The sequence below is a fragment of the Filicampus tigris genome, chromosome 16 (assembly GCF_054856515.1).
Source record: "Filicampus tigris isolate MCC_2025a chromosome 16, RoL_Ftig_1.0, whole genome shotgun sequence".
Classification (NCBI taxonomy): Eukaryota; Metazoa; Chordata; class Actinopteri; order Syngnathiformes; family Syngnathidae; genus Filicampus; species Filicampus tigris.
Window position 1 is genome coordinate 15,915,770 of NC_141232.1, and position 17,760 is coordinate 15,933,529.

The following is a 17,760-nucleotide window of genomic DNA, read 5'->3' on the forward strand; positions in this document are numbered from 1 at the left end:
TAGCTGTCCACGCACGTTGTCACACGGCAGGATTTCTGAATTTTAAAAAGGTAAGTATAACTTTGTTTTGCAGTTTCCACTGTTCCACTGTAATTCCTGTAATTAATTCAGTAATTCCATAAGACTCCGTATTAGGTGCCTCAGTCCAATGTAGCCCAAATGTATAAACAATCTAACAATGTGTCTTTACCTCAGCAGGTTCATTAGGGACACAGTCGAGCAGATTGTCCAAGTCATCTCCTATCAGGTCACAGTCCTCAAAAGTGTCCAGCCTGTCCAGGTCTGAGACAGCAAAATGATGCCTGTCATTTGCTTTGTCAGGGACGACACATTGAGGCACGCTGGGAAAACTGACTAAGGCGACACATGCAAAAAATTGTTTTCACTTTCTAGAACATGTTTGTGAAAATACACATATGGGGGCTGCAATGTTGATGATACTCACCTGGTGCAAGTTTACTCAAAGGGTTTGTAACATTTCCTACATGATAAGACACCTAGGCATGAGAAACATACACATTAAAATGGTATCAAGTACTTCCTCCCTTAAGTGAAAGGCATCTGTAGATATCTAAGACAGTTGGTGAATCATGGAATTATTGCGAGCATCACTTGCCCTCTCTCAGAGGTCAACATTTCTAAATATTGAAAAAATACAAATAATTTACTCACTACTTCGCTGACGTGGGGTTTTTGTTTTTTCAGTCGCAGATGGTTGGCAAGTTCCTCCGCGAGTTCATTCACCTGTTTATCCTGAGAAAAGTTTTACACAATACAGGATGGTAGGTTTAGTGAGTCCAAGGACTGTGACTTGTAGCAAGGTCATGTACAGATGACAGATGTGACAAGACGTGAAAAAAAAAAAAACAAGAGTGGAAATGGAATTTCTGCACTTGGACCATAAAGAACAGAAGAGAGAAGAAGGATTGCTTTACCATTGACCATAATGGTTAAACAATTGTTTTGTTTCATCAATTTCCTTGCGACTCAAATAACCAATGCAAAAAAAAAAAAACATTCCACATTGAAACAAGCTAATTAAGTCATTCAAAGTCAGTCAGTCAGTCAAAATTCTGCAGGGTCCAAACATGCAAGATTCAACATTAGACAAATTGTCCTAGCAAAGTTATTGCAAATCTTATATTATTTCAAATCCTTTTTACCGGGTAGTCACTGTCAGTCTTACCTTATGCGCGATGAGCAGACAGTTGCGTGTGCAGGCATAAGCCTCCTTGTGCTTGCCAAGCTGCTTCAAGGAAAGTGCCTTCAAGTAGAGCATCTTGTGGCTTTTTTTACACATCTCCAGAGCTTTGTCACAGTCCTTCAAGCAATTTTCGTATTCCTTCTATAAAATACATTAAGCAAAATAAATTCTTAAGAGTACAGAAGTAGAGATTGGAAGTCAAGGAAACCGACAAAAGCCCAAACTATTTTCAGGTGAGTGAACAAGGTATTGATTATGAAGGAAGGGAAATTTTAATAAGTACTTTGGCATTAGGTTTAGGTTTTAGTATCTCACAGCACCAATATGAAGGAAAATTAATTTAGAGCGGTGTGTTGCTTTAAACTCACAGTTTGTCTGATTGATTTCAATCAGAGGATATCTCACCATGCTATGGTAGGCAGTCGCTCGATTGACATACAGACTCTTCAATAAATCCGGAGGAATCTGGAAACCTTCTACTGAGACATAATGAGAAACATTCAAGCCTTCGCTGAATTCTGTCACTGCCTGCTTCCAGAGGCCATCTCTGAACCAGCTGTTGCCCTCCTCGAGAAGGTTGATAACCAACTTTATCAAAAAGTCCTGTGGACCAAAACATAGATATGGTGAGATGTGTTGGTAATGTAGCACAAATTGTGTTTGGTCTTGTCACTCCTGTTACCAGGTAGACGCCTACAGTACACAAGTGGAGCCTAGGCACATATTTTACAGAAAAATCTCACAGCACACTTCCAAATAGAAATGTCACAAAAAGCACAGGTCAACTCAGGATATTTGTAAACGATAGGCATCAGGATAAGTCTGGGTGGCAGGACAAGTGACTACCATTCACCTAAACTGAAACAATGCCACAAACATAAAAGAAGAATTGTTAATTCCAGCCCTTTACCCTTTTTCTTTTTTTTAAAAAATTAATCGCTCTTCAATGCTCAAATTACATAGACGAGTTTATTATTATTATTATTATTATTATTATTGCTACTAGTGGTGCCATCAGAAAACGTTTTGGCTTTTGCCACCTGGAAAAAAAAGTAAACGGATGATGAAATGCCCTATTTATACAAAAATAATGATGATATTGTACTCACAAATGTACTTACTCTGTGTGAAATCTGGGTCTGTTTATGAAACACCCACAAATTTGCAGTTCTGCATTTGCACATTAACCTATTTGAAGATTTTTTTTTTTTTATCCTACGTTAGTCACAGAAAAATCTATCAAATTGCGATTTTTTGTAACATGCAAAAAAGCAGAGCTGGGCATTTTACTACAAATTGAGCATCCGTTATTCGTCATCCGTCTGCAGCGTGGGTACCCTTCTGTCGTCCGTCATTCGCCTTTTTTCTGGGGGTAAAAAAATAGTACACAGTATACTATAGGCCTGCCCGCTTCTAATTTTAAACGGGCGTCCGTCGGCGATTGCGACTAAACTTTCACGAGCACTGCCTCACCCCCAAATCTAACAGCAGCAGTGTTACCTTTGTGATTGAAAGTCAACGGGAGTGCATCGAGAAGATGGCGGAACCCATGTCTGCTGCTTTAGCTCATGACTGTTTTGACAAACTAGGACTAAACCCGGCATCAAAACCAATGGAACCTGTTAAAACAGCTCAGTGATATATTGCTAAATGTATCTACGATCACCAGTTTGTGTTGTCACTACGTGGATCAAGCGGTTTTGGGTCATTTAACACTGAAGTGCTAACAATTGTAGAGCCAAAATCCTACGAAGCAGCAGACTTTCCCACCAGCACAGGCTGTGTCGGTACTATCAATGTTACTTCTGTGCGTTGCTATGCATTCAATCAATATTGTTTTACACCGATACAGTAATTCTTCATCATCATCAGTATAATTGTTGACATGTACTCTACATTGTGTATGTGTGTGCTTGGTTGTAATCTGTTTACTCTGCTGTATTTTTAAGGGTATAGCAAAGATTGAGGAGGATCGTAAGCATTTGAAATGCCTTTAATGTGTTTTGGGGTCATAGCTTGTGGTATATTTATGGTTTAAACTACTAATACAACCAGTTTTATCCATCCATCCATTATCGATACCGCTTATCCTCACAAGGGTCGCGGGGCGTGCTGGAGCCTATCCCAGCTGTCTTCGGGCAGTAGGCGGGGGACACCCTGAACTGGTTGCCAGACAATCGCAGGGCACACAGAGACAAACATCCGCACTCATAATCACACCTAGGGGCAATTTGGAGAGTCCAATCAACTTACCATGCATGTTTTTGGAATGTGGGAGGAAACAGGAGTACCCGGAGAAAACCCACGCAGGCACGGGGAGAACATGCAAACTCCACACAGGGAGGCCGGAGCCGGGATCGAACCCACGACCTCTGAACTGTGAGGCGGACGTGCCAACCAGTCAACCACCATGCCCACAACCAGTTTTAGTGTAGCATTCATTTTTTTGCAGCAGCGGTTTGTCCCGAATCGGGGGTAGACTGTATCGAGGTTTACTGTACCTTCGGCAATCTCGAGGAGAAGTATTTAATTGTTCTGCCTGTTACTTTTTGTCTCTGACATTCATTTACATTCATAGTAAGTGAATAATACTGTAACGCTCTTGTATGTGGTTAATTAAAGATCACAGTTTCTGATACTCCCCAGTTGCTTTATAACCATGAGTTATAACAGAGCAGACATCCATTCAAGAACTGCTATTGGCTACAATTCGCACACAGTAACTCCACACACAGACTCACTGACTTGAGCTCACGTTCAAGCTGAAATGTCCCCTTGTGCTTCCATCTTTGCTGACGTCACAACTGACAATAACCAGGCCCGCACTGAATGGCCCACACTCATAACAATGCAGGCTGAAGCAAAGTGTAACATTTAGCTTGATTTACTATTACTATTTACATAGAACGCCGCAAAGTTGGGAATTGCACAGCGCCACCACCACTACATTATTTTGGGGAGCAGTAGAGTGAAATTGGATCATTTTACATGACACACTTAGTGATTTCTCTCATCACACTAGTGTGCCATGGCACAATGGATGTGAATCACTGGCCTAAATGGATCATGTTAAGGTTAAAGTCAATTTAGGAAACTGTAACTTTGCATCAGCATGGCCCATTTAATGTTACCATTAAGGGAACAGAGAGGAAACAGACAAAAGAAATAACAATGAGACTACCTTGTATCCTCCAGGATCCGAATATGGCAGTGAAGACCTGAAATCCATGCAGAAAGATGTGAAGTTATAAGCAGTTTGAAGAGGTGGTGTTTATTTATTTTATTTTTTTTGTATAAGTAGTTTAAGTTGTTCTCTATGACTCTGTCTTAACAAAAGTCAGGTGAAATAGGACAATACAAAGGACAAGTGAACTCTGACCTACGGTAGACTCATGTACCCCAACGGATGGGTAGACAGTTCTGATCAGGGTTTTATACTGCCGATTCCGATAAGGAATCATCCATGGGTGACATCAGCCGACAACGATTCTGATACTAAATACATGTATTAGTAGCACAATTTTCAATTTCAGAGCTGCTCGCTACCGATTATTTTAATTTACGATTAACTGATTAATCCATTTTGTTTTACAAAAAAACATTCAATCCAAATTTCCATCACGTTAATACATAAAGGCAGTATATTATTTCAAATTGGTAGTGCAGAAAATGCAGAAACATACAGTATGTTATAATTCAGATTCAGTTAGTAGTAGTTTGGTCTATAACGTTCAGTATTAAGGAAAGGGGCAGGGGATAGTCCACTGCACACAGGCCGGTCTCAAATTGGCTGCAGGCTGAAAGTATGAGCTTCGGGTGATCGTTTTTTGGGGATTGGCAGTGAAAGGCATTGATTAACATATACAGATCAAATACCTTTCCACGGAAATCGTGTGATCACCATCGATGGCCAATCATTTGTAGCATCACTAGTATACACCAGCGTTATAATAGTTTTGGATTTTTCATTATATAGGTAGTTAGTTCTTATTTCGTTTGGACTTTTGTTTTTTAAATTCAACTAGTTTTAATTAGCTTTTAGAGGAGGTTTGGTTATTTTATTTTTTTATACATATACATACTGTATATATATGGAGTATTTGTAGAGTGAAAGATTAAAAAAGGTCACTAAGTATTGTTTAATAAAGTCAAAAATTCTATTAAAAATCGAATTTGCTATACGTATAGTTAGTATTAGTTAGTTCCATAACCATAAGATGTAGTTTCAGTTAGCGTTAGTTAGTTTTTTTTTGTTTTTATTTTATTTTGAAAACATTTTTTCAATTTTAGTTTCTATTTTTCCGTTAGTTTTCATTAACTAACCCGTTAGACCCAAAACAAACAAAACTAGAAGACATATATTTTTAAATTGATTTTATATGCTGATTTCCTGTATAAAACATTCCAAATAAAGATGTTTTTTTTTTCAAGAGTAAAATCTTACTGTATGAAATTCAGGGCTTCTTGTATTTCTTTCCTGCGTTTCTCTCTCTGCGAGTCCATTCTTACTCCCTGTGAGGATGGAATCGGTAGCGCTTTTAACAAAAGCAGGAAAAGGCCATAGGTAATGCACGCTTCACGTGTTGCAACCGATTTTTAGCATTTTGGGCAATGTGGTCATGAAACATGGCGTCACTGTCTCGCACTGCTTGAAACCCACTTACCTTTCTTTAAGTGAGGAATTTCATTGATCCACAGCCAAAATTGTGTAATGGGCGAGCAGGACGAGACAGGGGGATTTCCGGCGGTGAATGTGTTACCCTGGCGCACAATAAATGACGAATACCGCTCGCAAATATGATAATCTAGACTCTTAGGTTACTGTTAGGTTTCGATTTCGCGAAACTCCAGATCGCATGACATCAGCCAACTCCTCAGCAAGGTAAGTCACTATTGGCTGTCGTAAAAATCTCAAATAACTCACTCCGATTCACTCTAGACTGGTCGTCAGTGAACCACAGAGCAACTCGCGATGTTGGATAAGTATTCTAGTGGGGTTTGCGACTGAATTTCTCAGGTCCGTCCTCAGAACATTTTTTGATGTGAGTTCGAGAATGCAACCTGAACGCACCAGTGAGGCTAATGAACTACAAGTCCCTTGACCACCAACTCTTGAGTCGTCATGCAGTGTGTTGTGCTGTGCTGAAGTGTAGTTTGAACATCGGAAACGAGCGGGAGCGTGAACTCGCGACGGCATTCATTGAAAAGTGCTGTGTTCGGGTAATTTTCTGATTAATTTCACTATCATAATAACAGACTCGGTTATGTATTCGACTTTTCTTGGTTTGCTGTGGAACTTAACTGTAAATTGGTCGGCGGTGTGCTGTTGACCGACCAGAGAGGCCGAACCACGTTCCTTTTAATACAGTACAACTGTCAAGATTATCTTCGCTTTGCTATGTCGTCCACTACACACAAAAGCGTAGGGTTTAAATGTTTAGCCAAATGCTTAGTTACCGAGCATTTTCACTGATTGGTTTAGTAGCAACTGTATATCCTCTTGACTAGGTTTGAAGTACTATATCCATAAAGTTAGCATTAAGTGGCTAATGCTAGCCCTAGCTCGCCTGTTATAAATAACTACGTCGTGAAAATTCTCTAGCCTACTGTACATAATGGTAGACTGCACAGATCGGATCGGCAGACGATTAGCGTCTCATGCAAAATCGGTGATCAGTAATAATATCATAATTTGCTGATCGATCAATGACGTCCTTGATAGAATCCGCAGAAAAAGACAGCAAACGCAATCTTGTTCACTCCATGGACGGCATCGTTAATAATCCAACGTTTCTCAGAATATACAATCAGAATTTTTTCAATAAAATTTTTTTTCGTTTCATGTATTGAATGTTAGTCAGCGTTTTTGATAGAATTTTTAAGGTGTAATTATTATTATTTTTGTCCCCGATTTATTTAAATGGGCTTCATTTATACGCAAATTTTGGCTATTCGTGGGCTGGGACTGGGGTCGACTGTATAGTAAGTAAACATTGTTTTTATTTAGTAGATTGGATACATTGGTCCGTATTCTGATCGGATAGGTTATCGTTCTGTTTTTTTTTTTTTTTTTTACATCGGCGATGGGCTCCAAAATACTGATCATGTGAAGTCCACAGAATGGTAATGTTGTTTTGTCATGGGTTCTATAAGTAAAGCTATCCCTCCTGATTTGTGTACTTAGATGTGCTTGGATGCATCAGTTATTCTCGAAACAAACGAGAACGCAAATGCCAGAACTGTCATGCTTTTTTCCCCGTTTGGTTGCACAAAGCCCATCCTCAACAGCAATGATTACATCAGCACACATTCAGAGACAGCTGTTGTTAGTAGTTAGTATATAAAAGTAGTCAGCAATCTGCCCTCAAACACATTGCAGTAGTGGATGGACCAGAAAGAGGCTTTTTTTCTTTAGTTGTAATCAGGTGCAATGTTTTGGGGGTTCAACTCCACCATTGTAAAACTGTATGAAAAGTTACCTCTCAATGTCATCATCCGAACACATTTCATATGAGAGATACTAGCGCTAGATTTACCGCCAGGTCTCTAAGTTATCCATGGTCACCAAACTTGTGCCAATCAGAATTGATCTGAAGAGCAATATATAAGGTTTTGATGCATCGTCAGAAAAGAACTGGTGTCACAAAAGATACAGTATATGGTGAACCCAAGCTACGAGTTACCCCTTCAATATGGGGCAGACGATCACCCAGCATTTCTACAAAGGGATCCTGCGGTGTTTGCTTTATGTGAGAGGAGAGGTCATCCCATGGATGCTTCACCATGACAATACGTCTACTCACAATGTCTGAGCATCATTTCCTGGAAGGGACGAACATTGCAGTGCTGAAGCAACCTCCCAATTCACTCAGTCTTGCTCCTTGTGATTTTTTTCCCCTCCTCCTCAAAATTAAGGAGGGCATCAAGAGGACCTATTTTGAAGATATGGACAACATCCAGATGGTCGTGATTGTGGGGCTGTGGAGGATCCTGGAATAATCCTTTCAGGAGTTAATGAAAGTGTGGCCAAGAAGGATATCTGTTAGATCCCTGGTGAATTACTTTGAAGGGGAAAATTTGTACTTTGGATTTAAAATCTGTCTCTATCCTGTAACTTCTCTGACCCACCTTGTGCGTCAGTGTTACATAATGGCTTTTGTATAAAAAAAAAAAAAAATAGTTTTCTGCAGAGAGAATTTCTGGAACAAATATCACAAAGACAAGACGCAGCAAGGTGTCACTGGTCAGAATAACAGAGCAGAGTGTAATGCAGTCTCCAGTCAGTGAGGCTTATAATTTCCTGGTCACTCGTAAGACTTAAGTTGTTTATAAGTGATACAATATTTGACAGTTTTGTGAGTTAACAAGAGAATAACTAAATCAGGATTTTTGTTTGTCTTTCCCCAGGTAGCGTAATGGCAACAGACATTGTTTCACAGTTGGCCGACTCCCTGGCCAAAGCGAGAGTTGAAGAAGGGGAGCTGAGTTACAAAGGACAGGGAAGAAAGCTTGATGATTCGAAATCAGGTGAGATATGGTGAAAGTTTCCATTCTTTCAGCCAGGGAATTAACTTGATACAAACACATTTTAGCCTTGGCTGTATTTAAAAAACATATTTTATTTTGCTTTCGTTCTCTGTCTTAACCATTTTCCAAATTGAAGTTGAAGAGATTGTGAAGGAGATCAAGAACTTTGAAGGTCTCCAAGCTCTGCGATTGGAGGGAAACACTGTAGGTGTTGAGGCTGCGAAAGCCATCGCCAAGGCCCTCGAGACAAAGAGCCAGTTCAAGGTTTCAGACATATACTCTTAATTTCTCTAAACTTTCATTTGAATCATATAGTCGTTTGGTTTTCTTTTACACTGCACTGATCCTGACTCAAGATTTCTAAAAATAGCAATAAATCAAACAAGCTTGTTTCTTTCAGCGCTGTTACTGGAGTGACATGTTTACTGGCCGCCTCCGCTCTGAGATCCCACCTGCTTTGGTAACAACAATTGTCCTTACCTGTTCTTTGGATTCTTCATGTGACAACAATGTTGTTCATATTTTCCTCTCTTTGTGTCCAAAGAATTCACTGGGTGATGCTCTAATGCTGGCGGGTGCCAAGCTGACTGTTTTAGATCTCAGTGACAACGCCTTTGGCCCAGACGGGGTGAAGGGCATCGAGCAGTTGCTCAAAAGCTCCGCCTGCTACACTCTGCAGGAACTACGACTCAACAACTGTGGCATGGGTATTGGAGGGGGGAAGGTAAATCATGTGAAAATCATCCTCAATTGAGACTTAATTTATATTTACTGAATTTCCAATGGGATCATTACGCTATGTACCTACCTGGCTAATTCTGAGAAGAAATGTCAATAAATCACTTCAAAGGGGAAGTCAACAAAAATTGTTACTTGGCGTGACCTCTCTGCAAATGGCTAATCAACGGCTCTATTCTGCACTTCTCAGATATTGGCTGCTTCATTGATCGAGTGCCATAAAAAGTCTAAAGCAGAAGGTCCTCCCCTCAGCCTGAAAGTGTTTGTCGCCGGGAGAAATCGTCTGGAGAATGACGGAGCCACAGCTCTCGCTCAAGCATTCCAGGTAGAGAGGTCACAAAACAAAACTTTTAATAGATATAGACCCGTAGGAAATGTTATTGAAACATTGCAACTGATGTAGTGGGCATTCTGTTTTTTGGAGACTCTTTTTTTTTTTTTTTTTTTTTTTTTTTTTTTTTTTTTTTTTTTTGGGTGCAAAAAAATGCTTGCTTTCTGTTGTAAACTAGAACAAAGAACTCATGCTTGTGTTTGTAGTTAATGGGAAGCCTGGAAGAGATCCACATGCCCCAGAACGGCATCAATCACCCAGGTGTAAAAGCCCTGGCGACGGCTGTCCAGCACAATCCAAACCTGCGCACCCTCAATCTCAATGACAACACCTTCACTGAGGAGGGTGCCATTGCCATGGCTAAGGTATGATTAAAAAATAGAGGGGTTGCATGATCGTTGTGTATTAACTATGACCTACTAATATATGACAGGAAAGTGACCCTGTAAAGGATAATAACCAATTCCACAATGTATAACAAGTAAAACAGTAGATCACCTTAAACGTGTACCACACTGGCCCATTGGCTGTGTTGTTGTTCTTATCTGAAGGCTCACAGCAGTTTACAGGCTTTAAAGTTAAAGAAGTCGAGCCCAAAAATGTCTTTACAATGATATGTTCTATGTGCCTCCACTAATCGAATCATGGCATTCTGATTAATATTGCATTTATGGAATATGAGTTAAGCAGCAAAATCCACCTGTTTTTAGCCATCTCAGGGGGTGGCCATTTTGTAACTCTGTCAACTGAAAATGGTATCACAGTTGCTCACGGCTCAGGTAACAATCAATCAAAGCTTGGGTTGGGCACCATTTGAATTTGGGTGATTCAATTCCGGTTCCTAACGATTCTCGATTCCGATTCGTTTTTGTTTAGACTAGTGGGCTTGCACAGAATATATTCTTGTAAATAAGATGTTGGGGTTGACTTCCCATTTAACCCATTAAGGCCTAAAGCGCCTGTCTCAACAGCTCCCCAAAACCTAAGGTCGCCTTTGGAATTACCCTTGAAAACCTGAAGTTCTCCCAGAAATTCAACACTTACAAAATGATTAATATCTCAGCCCCTGTAGCAGACAGAAACATGATTCCAAAAGAATTAAAGAGCTTAGACATGTGGCTTTCACACAGGCAGAATTATTATTATCATTTACTGTTTCAATCAAAGGTGTAAAAGTAATGTGTCAGTGCATGAGAAGCACTATTTAATTTTTTTTTTTAAATCGAGTGGTAATTACCATCCTCTATTCTGTTACAAAGATGTCAATATCGTCATTGTCTACAAACCATATCATATCATGTTCGTCTGGTTCCACAGACCATGCGCGTCGTCTATATAGCACTGCCGTTAATTATCAGAGCTCCCGGCGATCGATGGCGCCCGTCATTAGCCTACCTACGAAATTCCACGACATCCTCCGCGGTCTCGCGACACCCTCACGTGTATATTCTCATGCATTAAATTGACTAAGAGACAGAGAATTGGATTAAAAAAGGACACTGACTTATCCGCTCTCCCGGCTTTAAAGGTAGAATGATGGAACAGCGCTCCCGGCTCTAGTGGTAGAAACGCGGTTATGCGCTCCCGTACTTAATGGGCTAAGTCAACAGCAATATCCAGTGGAGAAAAAAAAAAAAAAAAAGATAATAAAGGTATTAATTTGAAAAAAAGGCATCACCAAGACACAAACAGATCATTCTGACCTGATAGTGTTGACTAATATTTTTGTTGCTGTGTTAATGCTTGCTGTCATTCACAGGCCCTGAAATATTTGCAAAGTATCCAGGTGATAAACTTTGGCGACTGTTTGGTGCGCCCAGTTGGAGCCACAGCCATTGCTGAAAGTGTTTCAGAAGGACTACCGATTTTGAAGGTGAGTCTTCATTTGTCTTGGCTGCAGTATATTATCTATTAGACTGGCATAATAAAATCAACTCTTGAATATAGAAATGCAAATATATTTTTGTCTGCATCATGTTTTTCTAGTTTTCTTTCAGATTCACCAAGTTTTGGTCAGAATCACGCTACACTGAAGCCATTAACTTTTATTAGAGTTGTTGCTGTCAATTTCATTATAGGTCTTCAGCTAAATGACAATCATAGGTGTCCAAATAGGGCACAATTGCTTATCGGTGATCATTTACGTTTTGTTAGACTATGGACACTACTTCTACGGTTATTGAAAACTCCTTTCTATCCCCTTGACCTTTATTTCTTCTCCAACCAAATACTCTGTTACATTCAACAGGAACTTAATCTGTCATTCGGAGAGATAACTGAGGAAGCTGCACTGGCTGTGGCCCATGCAGTCAAGAACAAGAATCAGCTGGAAAAACTGGATTTAAATGGTAAAGAACTGTAACAACTTCCTTTTATTTGTGATTGCTTCATCACTGACCGATTATGGCGTGTTCATAACACCAAACATGCACAAGCCAAGCGAGCCCTCATCGGAATTACCGTTAAATAAATGGGAATAAATAGAATAACAAAAAAAAAAAGTAAAACGACAATAAGTGAAAACAGCAGTTGTACAACAAACAGAAGATAATACATGAACAGTCAGTGGCAGGATGATTATGAAGCTAATATTCCTGTGCTGTGACCGCATGTAACATTCTCAACATCGTGTTTTGCAGGTAACTACCTGGGAGAGGACGGCTGCAAAACTCTGAAAGATTTCATGGAAGGCATCAATATGGCCGAGCTTCTGGCATCGCTCAGGTAACAGCAGCACCCCTTCACATTCAAGTCGACATACATGAGTGCTTTTAGATGGTTGGAATGCTAGGTGGTTGATCATCAAAAGCTTTGTTTGTCTTCAGTGATGATGAGGGTGAACCAGGAGATGAGGATGAGGATGATGAGGACGACGAGGATGACGACGACGAGGATGATGATGAGGACGATGACGACGAGGAGGTGGATGAAGAGGAGGAAGAGGAAGAAGAGGAGGAGGAGGACGACGACGAAGAGCAGCAAGATTTAAACACTGGCAGCAAGGTAATTCGGGTCGGGTCAGCATGCTCCTTCTGAAAAGAGTTCAATAATTTGGATTCATTTAATCTGTCAGTTTTCATTTATCGCATTTTCTGGACGATAAGACATACTTTTATATAATCCACATCAACTCTCTTTAAAAATAATAATAATAATGAAAGAACGATATATAAGCCGCACCTATGTTGAAAAATTAGATATTTACTGCATTTACAGAACCATTTTGAACTGTAAATGTACATGTACCTGAACAGATTCTTTCCTAACAGTGCCTTTTAACATGGCAGCAACTTTGCTGATTAAAACGGAACAGAACCAAGAGAAAATAAGTAGTACTTATCTTCATTTCACTGCCCGCTGGCACTCCAGTTTGTCAGTTCACGTCCACCTTTTATTGCTCTACTTCCGCATACCACCCAATGCAACACCTAGTGCTTAACCTAGTGCATAGCGCCCTCGCCTGTTGAACTCCTCCACCTGCAGTCACATCCTGTTAATGGCTATTGTAGCGGTGGAAGAAAAATCCACAGAATAGTCGCACCTTTATATAAGCCGCATGGTTCAAAACCTAGGAAAAAGGTAGCGGCTTATAGTCAAGAAAATACCATAATTATATATTACCCCAACTTTTTGCTAAAATCTTGATTTTATCAAATGCAATGATTGACGTCCACTTAACCAAAACAGACTGGACCAGTTTTTTTTTCTTCAGATCTTCAAAGAAAGATTTTTATTTTTTTTAATTAAACTGACGTCTTACTTTGCCATTATAGTTTTCCACACCACCATCAGCACCACGACCACCCGATGTCTCATCCTTTCTCAGTTTTCCATCGCCCGATAAACTGCTCAAGCTGGGGGCCAAAAGAGCAACACTGATTGAGCAGCAGGTACAGTATCTGATAATCTAAGAGAAGGGTGCCAAAATCTGGAACAAATCCAATAATTTATTGTATCCCACTGTTTATCATATATTCAATGTGATAAGGTGACCCTCCGCATTGATTTTGTACACTGGCAGATTTATTTGGGGAACCTAGCCACCAGTATTTGCCGAAAACTATTATCTGTGTATATTTGCTGGTTTGGGCTGAGTCCAAAGCAATCTTGTGAAGTCTTGGTGTTATTGTTGTTTGGTTTAATTATTTGTTTTGGTTTTGTCTGCTTTTGTTTTGGGGTTGGTACATGAATGCATCGTGTTCCCATTCATACTGACACTGGAACTGAGCATGGTTTTGTTTTTTCTCTCCTAATGCATCTACTAATAGCTACGTCAATTATTCATGAGTTTTCGCTGTACGTGGCAGCGAGGGTTTAGTGTAAGGCCAAATAGCCCTGTGTACTGAGGTTGACTGAGCAGTCAGTGGCAATAGTTGCTAATTGCAAGCTTTTTGATGAGATGTCCACTGACTCCTGTTTCCACACTGATAGAAAAGGTAATGGCTGCTTACTTGGCACACGAATGGTCTTAATAAATGTTGAAGGTATAAAAAAAAAAAAGACAGCGGTATGTTAGTTGCAAACCATCTATTGGGATTTTTTAATGACTTTGCTAATGAACCCTAGTTCTTCTGTTAAATCGCTTTTCGGCTACACGTGTAACCGATCATCAACAACGTGGGATACATTCTGATCATCTTGCATTTCTCGCTTTTCACACTTTACAAAGTTCAGGACAGCCATACAAAATGAACATGGCTTTTTTGGAAACGGAGATAAAGCTGATTCCTTTTCCTTCCTTTGTGACCAGGTGGATGTGTCCGATGCAAGAAAAACAGCTGAAGCCTTTCTCAAAATTGCGTCTGTGTACAAAGAGGACAATAATGAAGTTAAGAATGCAGTTTTGGAAAGTGTTGGTGAGTTTTTTGTGACGTGCCAAAAACATCTATCTTTACCTTTCAGTTGCTTTCTGTTATTATATATTGCAGCTGAAATGTATCATAAGTATTTCATAGCAGTCTGAAAATTTCCTCTTACGTGCTTGTAATTGTGGCACAAATCCCGTGCCTCACTGTAGCCTCTGCCTGCATCCTGCAGAATGCTTTGCAGTTCAGGATCAAGGTTTTCTTTTCAAACACATTTTCTACTGAAATTGATCACGTCTACCACAATACATATTAGGGCTGCGAGACAAAATGCCCTTTTGGATTTGCCTTATATTCTTAAAAGCTAATGCCACAGCGCTTTTAATCTTTTTTTTTTTTTCCTCTCACAGATGCCCTTCTGAGGAAGGCCTTTTCTACCTCCTTACAAGGCTACAATTTTGTGTCCTCTTTGCTAGTGTTGCTGGGGCTTATTAAGGTGAGCAGAGAGTGACTCCCTTTACCTCTATGTGCTCCGCCTTTTCAGTCTCCATACTCTTTTCTTTTCTCTCCTCTCCCGTCGTCATAATCTCAGAGTGAGGATAAGGTGAAGCCTGTGCTGGTGGTAGCCGGCCACCTGCAGGCCTTGGAGCATGCTGTTCGTCAGGACTACTTCCCCAAAGACAGTGTGGCTGTGCTGGAGGCCTTCATGTCCCGGTAAGGGCGTGACAGAATGAGCCAATCAGCAGGCAGCTTCCAGGTATAAAACATCGCACAATACTCATCAGGAACAAAGCAACTACTGTACACAAATTCTATTGGACCTGGTGTGTGGGGAAACAGCGATGTACTGCTGTATGTGCATTTGGATGGTGATAGTTCACATTGGTGGTGATGTCTTATTCATACTCGTTTTATTCTGGGTAAAAAAATGAAATGCTCTTCGTTTACAGCTGCACAACAGCATTTAAAGGTGATATATTCTGGAAAATTTGGATTGCTTGTTCACAAATAGTTGCGTCTCTGGAGTAAATCTTTTTTTTTTTTTTTCCTTTTAAGTAGCACATACTTAATTGGGAAGCTGTTGATGCAGTGGGCATCGTAAGCTAATTGTGTTTGGCACTGTGTACGCTGTCAGATGATAGTTTTTCACACTGTCAATCAGCAACTTTGTAGTGATGTGACTTCAGAGAAAATAGAAGCCATGCTGTTTGTGTGGGCGGGCATACGCCTTGCATTTCATGCTTGCTATTTTAGAGTAGCTCAACATGTACTCACATCTTGCGCTGCCCAACAAAACTGGTTCAGCAAAAAAATGTCACAGGCATGGTATTAAGACGGAACTATTTCAAGTGAAAAAGTATTGTACGAGGTGCCTTCGATATGTTTTGAGACCTTTATACACCCCACACTCTTGTAAATTTGATATGTCAGTAATATACTGTATGTCTAATGTGACAACATACCATTTTTTATTATTCCAAGTTGAAAGAGACAGCTGTATATGGACATTAAGCGAACCCAACTAAACCACGCTCGTCACAGCTGACTTTTTGCAGAATGCAGTCGGGATGGGAGGATGTTTTGGAAGCACGATATGATATAAATTTTTTGCATTAAGCTTGGAAAAAGCGCCATGCTGACTGTGAGAGACAACGAGAGGTGTGAGAGGGGGCGGGAATTCAGGACACCTGAGCTGGGGAAGAAAATTCATACTTTTATGGATGAGGACTGTTGAGCGTCAATAGAGGCAATAAGTGTACTGGTTAAAGTTAGTGTGGGAACAGTCCACACAATTATTCATGATGAATTGAACATGCAGAAAATTTGCACTACATTTGTCCCAAGGCAAAAGGCCGGTGTTCTTCAAATAGTGTCTGTGGCATTTCCACCAGGACAATTCGCCAGTCTACAAGTCCATTTTTGTTTCCAACTATATTTGACCGAGATGGATATCAAGACAGTTCCTCACCCTCCCTACAGTCCAGATCTTGCTCCCTGTGACTTTTGTATGTTCACCAAGCTCAAGGAAAATCGTCGTTTTGAGACTATTGACGAGATGAAAGAGGCTGTGATGAGGGTCGTGGACTCGTTCACATCGGAGGACTTCCAGAAGTTGTTGGAATGATATAACAAGTGCATTGCAGCTGGCGGGGAGTGATTTGAAGTGGAATAGAGTTTAGTGCTTGTCCGAGGTTTTAAAAAAAAAAAAAAAAAAAAAAAAAGTGTCCCTACGGAAAAAGTCTCAAAACCTATTGAAGGCACTTCATATGCATCATTCGTATTCGTATTTATTCTCAACAAATTTCTTTCAAGCATTAACTAGGACAAAGTGAAGGTAGGTCTCTGTGATTTCAACTTTTTAATGATATGACATACGGTCCCATTAAAATAATGTTTTGAAGCCCATTGTGACGTTTCAGCATGATCAGCCATTTTAACAGCGGTCTGATCGTGCATAAATGCATACAGATGAGAGCTGTTTATTATTCGCAGAAACAACAAGGCTTTGGAGTCCTGTGGCTCTTCTCGACACAAGCTGCAGTCCACCTTGCAGAGGGCCCGCACAGAGACCTGAAGACTGCCAATGAATAAACAAACGCACAAACAACTGTGATGGCCCTTTGGGAACCGGCACACATTTGCTCATATTTGAGTGAAAGGCGCATCTTCTTCATCCAAATAATCATTAATGCAATTCTTTGGAGCTGGATGCTTGTTGATCTGTTCGTTTGGACATGCAGTCCTTTGTTGCCTAACACTTAGATATTATCTTCTCTGTAACTGTGGTGTATTTAAAAAAAAAAAAAAAAAAAGTTGACTGCCAGCTGACATTTGGCTGCTGGCCACTCAACACACTATATTGTACTATGTACTTGAATGCAAACTTAATGACGTCATTTTAGGCTGTTGTACAGCATTTACCTTTACTTCTTTTTTTTTAAGTTGTTCTTGAAGCTCATTAATAAATGTAATGTGTGCTATGAATGAGCTGCTAAATATTATTAGAAAAGTAAAGGGATTTATTTTCTGATAGGAGTCACAAGCTGTTGTGGCTCTGCATTGTTAAAATAAATTCAGTTGGTTTCATCTTGTTTACATGTCTTGTCCCTTATTCAGATCAGTTTCCATTCGTAGTCTATCCGGTAACAGTTTTC

General features: G+C 40.1%; 2 protein-coding genes across 12 annotated transcripts in view; one reads left to right on the plus strand and one right to left on the minus strand.

Annotated features, from left to right (window-relative positions):
• Window positions 1-6,279, minus strand: part of LOC147134977 (zinc finger CCCH domain-containing protein 7B-like) — a 22,392-nt gene extending 16,113 nt beyond the window's left edge. Inside the window, exons 1-8 of one of the 7 annotated variants that reach the window (XR_015090050.1) lie at window positions 5,869-6,279; window positions 5,649-5,716; window positions 4,386-4,422; window positions 1,610-1,807; window positions 1,187-1,345; window positions 673-753; window positions 446-497; window positions 191-354 (exon numbers count right to left, since the gene is read on the minus strand). Coding sequence is in view for 5 of the 7 variants with exons in the window: in XM_086054958.1 (XP_085911084.1) it covers window positions 191-354; window positions 446-497; window positions 673-753; window positions 1,187-1,345; window positions 1,610-1,807; window positions 4,386-4,422; window positions 5,649-5,707 (750 nt within the window). In the remaining 2 variants the exon portion in view is untranslated. Of the gene's footprint in view, window positions 1-190; window positions 355-445; window positions 498-672; window positions 754-1,186; window positions 1,346-1,609; window positions 1,808-4,385; window positions 4,423-5,648; window positions 5,740-5,868 lie in introns of all 7 variants that reach the window. The other 6 variants (XR_015090051.1, XM_086054957.1, XM_086054958.1 and 3 more) reach the window with 6 other exon arrangements.
• LOC147134978 (ran GTPase-activating protein 1-like) lies at window positions 5,725-17,697 on the plus strand. 5 transcript variants are annotated; one of them, XM_086054968.1, is made up of 17 exons: window positions 6,258-6,424; window positions 8,612-8,731; window positions 8,868-8,995; window positions 9,132-9,191; window positions 9,276-9,455; window positions 9,660-9,794; window positions 10,007-10,165; window positions 11,560-11,673; window positions 12,049-12,148; window positions 12,440-12,524; window positions 12,626-12,803; window positions 13,574-13,690; window positions 14,551-14,656; window positions 15,016-15,101; window positions 15,198-15,319; window positions 16,919-16,940; window positions 17,099-17,697. In XM_086054968.1, exons 2-16 carry the CDS (start codon window positions 8,620-8,622, stop codon window positions 16,926-16,928), a joined length of 1,692 nt encoding a protein of 563 aa, XP_085911094.1. In that variant the 5' UTR covers window positions 6,258-6,424; window positions 8,612-8,619; the 3' UTR covers window positions 16,929-16,940; window positions 17,099-17,697. The 5 variants fall into 5 exon arrangements, with proteins under 5 accessions (XP_085911091.1, XP_085911092.1, XP_085911093.1 ...); XM_086054965.1 differs by lacking the exons at window positions 6,258-6,424; window positions 16,919-16,940 and adding an exon at window positions 5,725-6,086; XM_086054966.1 differs by lacking the exons at window positions 6,258-6,424; window positions 16,919-16,940 and adding an exon at window positions 6,141-6,246.
• The last annotated feature ends 63 nt before the right edge of the window (window positions 17,698-17,760 follow it).

What these genes read in the sequence shown, in the direction of transcription:
- LOC147134978 (XM_086054965.1), top strand. Translation starts at nt 8,620, where the DNA reads ATGGCAACAGACATTGTTTCACAGTTGGCCGACTCCCTGGCCAAAGCG. An exon ending in AAGGACTACCGATTTTGAAG is followed by an intron (nt 11,674 to 12,048) that starts GTGAGTCTTCAT and finishes TACATTCAACAG; the next exon opens with GAACTTAATCTGTCATTCGG. An exon ending in CAACACTGATTGAGCAGCAG is followed by an intron (nt 13,691 to 14,550) that starts GTACAGTATCTG and finishes CTTTGTGACCAG; the next exon opens with GTGGATGTGTCCGATGCAAG.